General features: G+C 36.9%; 1 protein-coding gene across 1 annotated transcript; it reads left to right on the top strand.

Annotated features, from left to right (window-relative positions):
- Window positions 1-3,195: 3,195 nt before the first annotated feature.
- LOC306846937 (tumor necrosis factor receptor superfamily member 6B-like) lies at window positions 3,196-7,854 on the top strand. Its single transcript, XM_079380647.1, has 4 exons — window positions 3,196-3,378; window positions 4,341-4,722; window positions 6,551-6,727; window positions 7,180-7,854. Exons 1-4 carry the CDS (start codon window positions 3,376-3,378, stop codon window positions 7,479-7,481), a joined length of 864 nt encoding a protein of 287 aa, XP_079236773.1. The 5' UTR covers window positions 3,196-3,375; the 3' UTR covers window positions 7,482-7,854.
- The last annotated feature ends 227 nt before the right edge of the window (window positions 7,855-8,081 follow it).

Raw genomic sequence — 8,081 nt, 5'->3', positions numbered from 1 at the left:
CTCGCAATTCTGACGTTTCCCTGACATCTGCGTAACAGTGAAAATTTATATTAAATTTACAGAAAATCTGTCTTAGAGGTAGTAAATAAACAATAAACAGAAGAGGACCCAAGACTGAGCCTTGAGGCACACCACTGGTTATCTGAGATATCCGTGATTTAAAAAAAATGTATTTAAATGAACTGAGTCCGACCAGATAAATATGATTTAAACCAATCAAGGGGGATACCAGTGATCCCAATAGAAATCGACCTCTCCAATAAAATGCTATGTGAGAGAGTGTCGAAAGCTGCAGTTAAATCTAGAAGAATGAGTATTGATAAAATTCCTGAATCCGCAGCCATTAACAAATCATTTGTGACTTTAATAAGTGCTGTCTCTGTGCTATGATATGGACGATAGGCAAACTGAAATTGCTCGAACAAGTTATTCTCCATTAAGTGGGTATGTACCTGCTGAACAACAATTTTTTTCCAATAATTTAGAAAGATATGGTAAATTAGAGATGGGTTGAAAGTTTTCTGGGTTATTACAATCTGCACCAGGTTTCTTAAGTATGGGAGTTATGGCCGCAACTTTAAATGATGAAGGAATAGTACCAGTAATAAGAGAAGAATGTATAATTTGAGTTATCAATGGTAATAAAGAAGGTGACAAGGTGTGTGGGAATAGGATCTAACTGACAGGTAGTAGATTTAGATTTTTGAACACATTCAGCTATTTCATTCGCCGTAGGCAAATAAAAGCTAGAGAAAGCAGTTAGAGTGGAAACATTGTGACGAGAGAAGAATGAACCACATGCCCCATTATGAGTTAAATTCTTATGAATAGTTTCAATTTTATCGCTAAAATAATTCATAAAAGTATCACATGTAGTATTAGAATGCGAATGTAATGAAAAAACATCTGGTGGTCTCAAAATATTATTCATCGTAGAGAACAATATTTTTGTATTCCCGTCACCAGAGTTGATCAAATTGGCATAATTAGTTTTAGCAGTAGAAAGGGCATCTTTGTAGTCTCTGATGTGGTGATCATACATTTCCTTGTGTACAACTGCTGATTTTGTCTGACCAGAGGAGAATGACACTATTTCGACAAACTATTTCCCGTCTAAATACTGTAAAGCTGATATAAAGCCACCCAGCTTTATAACAAGCCCATGTAAAGCTCCTTTGACACAATTTGCATTGTTAAAAGCACTATACAAATAATACTGACTTGACTTGACAATTAAACCAGATCTCATATATAAATGCTCAAGTTGACGCCCCTTAGCTTTTAACAGACGTAACTCAGAAGTGTACCGTGGAGCAGTAAGAGCAAATGAGACAATCCGAGTTCTAACAGGTGCAACAACATCTAAAACATTCTGCAACTGGTCATTGTAGTGAGAAGACAACTCATCCAGGCTAAGCAGTAATCCATCAGTGTTCAACAAGTTGTCAACTTCATTAGAAAACACAGACAATTCAATATATCCAGCCATACTGACTTTTTCTTTGAATTTCTGAGTTTATATTTTGAAATTCAGAATTTTTACTCATATTTCTGAGTTTATATCTCGCAGTTCTGACTTTTTCCTTGTATTTCTGAGGTCATATCTCACAACTTTTTCTTATAATTCTGAAATCTCAATAATTCTAAGACAAATGTCAGAATTGTGAGATAAAGTCATGATTATTTTCTCTTTTTCTGTTGTTGTGGTTATTACTCTGTGGTGGAAACTGGCTTCCAAACATTCCAAACCTGTATGACCTTCTGTCTTCTGAGAGGAGATTTTGAAGAATGCTGGTGAAATGGTTTCCCGATGACATTGCATTGTGCGGACAGAGAATACAATGTAAGTCATTGTAACTTTGGTGAAGAAAGTAAAAAACATCATTTTGGGATGAGCAATGGCTTTAACATCAGGTGTTTTTCATCTGTGTCAGTGTTTATCGGCCTGCAGGTGGCACTACAGCTCTTAACTAGTAGTACTGCTAGTGTTACTAGACAGAACATTTACAAATGGAGTCTGTTCTTACTGTCAAAAATAGCTAGAAATAAATCACAATGAATAGTCAGGGCATGATCAATTTTATAATGATACAATATTCTAATAGTCTCAAAGACAAATTATGTATCACTTTATTTTTATTGTGAGAGTGGGGCAACCATTTCTAACTAAGATTTACAGTTTACCACACTTGGTTATTCTAAGTTTTTTTATATTTTTTTCAGTTCCGTTAATAACAACATTAATATTTATGCTGTTTAAGTGCACTAAAGAAATATGATGACATGAAAACCGAAAGAACCTCATGATAGTTCGCAGATTTCATAAAGAAATTAATTTTCAGTTATCAGACAATGAAATACAGTTGTATGTTTCTTTTATAGTCACAAATCAAGATATATGATTTGAAGCAATATCTGTTGGCATAAACTAGTCTTAGTCATCTATGTTTTTCTTCAAGACTGGTCATGACTTACTGAAAGCTGAAACCAGCCTGTGCTGGTTGACTGGTCTTATCTGGCTTAAGCTGGTTGGTCAGCTAAACAAAGGGTCAAATCCTCTCTAAAACCAGCTATGACCAGGCTGGAAGACCAGATAGAACCAGCTTAGTCTAAATCGTATTATAAGAACCTCTGGGCATTTCTGACCCTAATCATGTGCTGACAAAAACCCAACTGAAACCAGACTGAGCTGGTTTTCCAGCCTGGTCATACCTGGTGGTTTTAGAGAGGTTTTGACCACAGCTTCAGCTGGTCACGCTGGGAGACTAACCAGCTAAAAACCAATCGACCAGCACAGGCCAGTTTCAGATGTTTAATTCAGCAGGGGGTTGTATTTCTACCATCTATGAGACAAGATCTCAAGATTTAATTCAGTGAAACTACAACTCTTTTATGCATCAAGACTCATTTCACATGAAAAATCTTTTACTGTATTTTGAAATGTTTTGTTATGAGATTGGAAAGATCTGGTGATTATGAAAAGCATACTGTTACTCAAAAAATCCTGATCATATCAATACCATCATATCATGAGATGTAACATTCAAACTGAAATTAGTTGTGTTTGTTCTGTTTTATTCCTTTATTATTATTTGATTGTGTTTGGTGAATGATGTGTTGTAGCTCGTGTTCTGCTGATTCATTGTTGTGGTGTTCTAGGCGTGATGTAAAGGGTCTCGGTTCCTCTTTCAATTCGAGTCTGAGGGTTTTTTCCTGCTCCAGCAGGTGAATGACTCACTCTGCTCTCGTTTTAATGTTAAGTGTGATGATGAGCATTAGAGTCATGGTTTAGTTCTTATTGATCTGTGGGCGTGTCTTGAGGATATAAACCCGCGCATCCCTGCGCATCAATGAAACCCGACAACAGCGCGCGCCATGGTGAGTGACCCGTTTAAAAACTTAACATCTTCACTTTATATCATTTAGTTATTTGTATAATTATTTTTTCTATATGTAAACCAGTCATCAGTAACACAGGTATATTTGTAGCAATAACCAACAATACATTGTATGGCTCAAAATTATACATTTTTCTTGAAGATATTTTGTAGATCTTCTACCGTATATATATATATATATATATTATATATATATATAACTTAATTTTTGATTAGTAATATGCATTGCTAAAGATGATCGGTTTTTCTTTTTATGGCAAAAATCAATCTGATATTTAGTAAAGATCATGTTCCTTGAATGTATTTTTTTGTAGTTCCAACCGACAATATATCAAAGCTTAATTTTTGATTAGTAATATGCATTGCTAAGAACTTCATTTGAACAACTTTAAAGGTGATTTTCTCAATATTTAGATTTTTTTGCACCCTCAGATTCCAGATTTTCTAATAGTTGTATCTCAGCCAAATATTGTCCGATCATAACAAACCATACATCAATGGAGAGATTATTTATGCTTTCAGATGCATCAATCTTAACGAAAAAACTGACCATAATGACTGGTTTTGTGCTCCAGGGTCACATGTATAACACGTTTCGGTAACACTTTATTTTAATGGCCCCTTTTAAACAATTTGTTGACACTAAGTAATGTTGCAACTACATGTCAACAAACTCTCATAAGAGTATTAGAAGGTCTGCATCATATCTACTAACTCTTTATAGTGTTGGACTCCCAACAGATATTCTACTGACTATAAGTAACTTTGCAAGAACGTGTTAACTCATTCTAACCCTAACCCTACCAGTCTACTAATACACTACTAACACTAATGAGAGTTCGTAGAAATGTAGTGGCAACATGACTTCTATTCAGTAGAATGTTAAACTAAAGGGACCATCAAAATAAAGTGAAACCCACGTTTCTCCTCTCTGCGCTTCAGTTTCTCCTCACAGCGTTGGTTCTGCCGGTTCTCTGTGGAGCCGGTTTGGCGCAGGACGGTCACTCTTACCGGCGCAGGGATCCGGTCACCGGACAGCAGCTGCTGTGTAACAGGTGCCCGCCGGGAACGCGCCTGCGCGCGCACTGCACGAGCTCCAGCCAGACGGACTGCGCGCCCTGCAGAGAGGGTTTGTTCACGGAGTTCTGGAACTACATCCCCGGCTGTCTGCGCTGCAACGCGTGCTCCGATCACCAGCGGGTCGTTCAGCCGTGTAACGGAACCGTGAACACGGTGTGCGAGTGTGAGGCGGGGTTCTTCTGGGACCAGCACTTCTGCAGGAGACACAGCGCCTGTAAACCGGACCACGGAGTCAAAGCTCCAGGTGACCAGCCTATATATAGCCGACCAGTTATTAATACAGTCAAAATAGCAATTATATCAATTTTCATATGTATTTTACTAGTGGGTGCAGGACACTATAGTTTATGTAAGTGAGGATGGCAAAATAAATTAAACTCTGAAATATGTGACCCTGGACCATAAAACCAGTCATAAGGGTCAGTTTAATAAATAATCTTTCCATTGATGTATGGTTTGTTATGATCGGACAATATTTGGCTGAGATACAACTATTAGAAAATCTGGAATCTGAGGGAGCAAAAAAATCTAAATATTGAGAAAATCTCCTTTAAAGTTGTTCAAATGAAGTTCTTAGCAATGCATATTACTAATCAAAAATGAAGTTTTGATATATTTATGGTAGGAGATTTACTAAATATCTTCATGGAACATGATCTTTACTTAATATCCTAATGATTTTTGGCATAAAAGAAAAATCTATAATTTTGAGCCATACAATGTATTTTTGTCTATTGTGGACTTCCAGTAAAATTGGGCTCAAAAATGATTCAGACACTTTGAGCTGAGCATGTTTTGCTGAAGTGTTTTTCTTTAATTGCTAATGTGATGTTTTTCCACCACAGACTGAACTAAATGAAGCATTGCTTGGTGATTAGTTGAGCTAAATTGGTTTTATCTAATTGTGTTCTTAAATGTAACATCTGACAGCGAATTAATTTCATGCCTTTCTATCAAAGTTATCTGGCATTATCAAGTTCTGACACAGTTTAACTCTTTCTTCTCATATTTTATTACCATTTTCTAAACTATAGCAAATAAACCGTCATAATGTGAGAAATGTTGAAGCTGTCTGAATACATTCTGGCTTGACTGTAAATATTAGGGAAGGGAACGTTACTTAGGAAATTTAATAGGCTACAGATTACAAGTTACTCTATTTAAAATGTAATAAGTAGCATAACTACCCCCCCCCCCCCCCCCCCCCCCCTCATCATTACACCTTCATCACTTAAATTAAGATTATAATAATTTAATAGCACATCATTTTTACTTTGAGATCATTCTGGGGTTAAATACAGATTTAATATCATAACAATAAATAGCTATGACAGGAAACACTGGCATCTGACAATGCCTTGGAAAAACTATTAAACTTAAAAAAATAAAGCATATACATAAACCCAAATAGGAAATACAACATTTATTGAATAAGCATGTGCCCTAAACTCTTGAAACATCTTATATTTTAGAACAATGCAATTTATGAAAGAAATCAATTAAATCTGTATGTTGCAACTCCCTTGTAATCGTTAACATTTTCATAAGTAACTGTAATTTAATTACATATTTTTTCTCAATAACTGTAACAGATTACGGTTAGATTTATTTTGGAATTAAATTACTTAATTCATTACATGTAACTAGTTACTAACACTGTAATATATATAACTTATATTAAATATATAGATAAATTGTACTGAAATTAATAAATATTCAGAACAATTCATAATATTAATTAATATTCAGTATAACTATTCTTCTCCAAGTAAGTTCTAAAGTGTACCTGTAGCTTGTTTATGGTTGCTGGGCAACAGCACAACAGCTGATACTCACAGCCCTTAGTGCCGCTGCATCATGTTGCTTGGCAACCATTAAGTTCATCTGCAGGATGACTCTACGTGATCCGTTGATGTCATTAAAAGCTCAGTGTGTTTTGTCACACAGCCGGTGCTTTTGTTGGCTGTGGTCAGGACGCAGACTCACTGTCTGCACTGGTCTTGTTCAAACAGTGATTACTGTGAAGGTGTATCCCGGAGACTGATGTGTAATGTTTGATGATGTGTTTGCAGGGACACCACACAGAGACACGGTGTGTGAGCTCTGCGCAGACGGACGCTATGCAGATGGCACGCAGACGCATGCAGCATGCGTTACTCACAGCGCCTGCAAGACAGATGAACAACTGGTGCTGCCGGGATCCAGGTGGCACGATAATGTGTGTGCACCCTGTGACCTCGCACTGAATGGTACAGTAACACACACATTCACAATTACACAGCAACTGCACACACAACCACCCAGATCACCATAGCAACTGCCTTTTGGAGTTTATATTTCACAATGAGAACTGAGAACTGTGAGATGTAGCAAGATATAAACTTAAAATTGCATGATGTAATCACAAGTGTGAGCTTAGAACTTAGAACTTTAAGATGTAAATGCAGAATTGTGATATATAAACAGAAGATGCAATATATAAACGCAAATTTTTTAGATACAAACTTATTAAAAGATGTAAACTTAGAACTTGCAAGATATGAACTTAGAATAGCAAGGAAAATGCAGAGTTGCAATATTATCACAGAATTGCAAGAAATAAATCTAGAATTGCGAGATATAACGGGGTGAAATTATAGTCATAGCTTGAGTGAGAATGCTGCATCTGTAAATTCATCCTCGGCTGATGTTTTTCTTCCAGGTTGGATGGATTTATTCAAGCCGGTTCTGTCCAGTCTGCAGGTTCAGAACGGGATTTCCACTGAGGGTCTGCAGAAGTTAGTAAACCGCCGTCTGCGCAAGAAGAGGAATGGCAAGCGAGCTGCACTGCGTTCGATGCAGCGGCTCCAGCACTGGAGCAAAGAGACGTCAGAGGAGGAACCACTGAATCTGCCGTCCATCCTGGAGGAGTCGCACCTGAACCTGCTTGCAGACAGGATCGCACGCAAAATCCTGCAGTTCCAGCAACGCTGCACTAACACTGCACTTCTGTATAAAAGATGAAGCCTGTTCACACTGCACTGCACTGAAAAACACACTGCACTGATTTGAGTTTGATACTGTCTTACCTGCTTTATAAAATCTAGAAGTGCATCAGATTTGTTGTGACCGTTAGATACTTTAACATCTGGATCAGTTTAAGGCTCCAGTGAAGGATGTTGGATGTGTGACACTCAGATTGTACTCATGCACTTTACAGTCTGTCCTGTCAATAAATTTCACTTGCTGTATTGCACTAGACTCCACTGTTTTGTAAATATTACAGATTACTTTTTGTATTGGTTTTGCATTTAAAGATTGTTCTCTATTTATTGACCAAACTGTATAAGACTACAAAACAACTCATTAAACAGTGAAAAGAGCGGATGTGAACTATATTCTGTCTCTAGGGTTTTCCTTTGATTGACCTGAAATGCGTCTGCTGTCATATTTTAGGCAAGATAAGAGAAATATCATGCAGAAGAATGCATTTGAAAAAGCACAGCTGTGGAAACAAACATGAAGTTTCAACTAGGAAGGGAGTTCAAGACATATTAATATCGCGTCAAGTCTGATCGGATCATTTCGAACTGTACTTATTGTTAACAAACTATTTTAAAAACA

This window comes from Barbus barbus (assembly GCF_936440315.1).
Source record: "Barbus barbus genome assembly, chromosome: 27".
NCBI lineage: Eukaryota > Metazoa > Chordata > Actinopteri > Cypriniformes > Cyprinidae > Barbus > Barbus barbus.
This window is presented reverse-complemented; position numbering and strand designations above follow the sequence as displayed.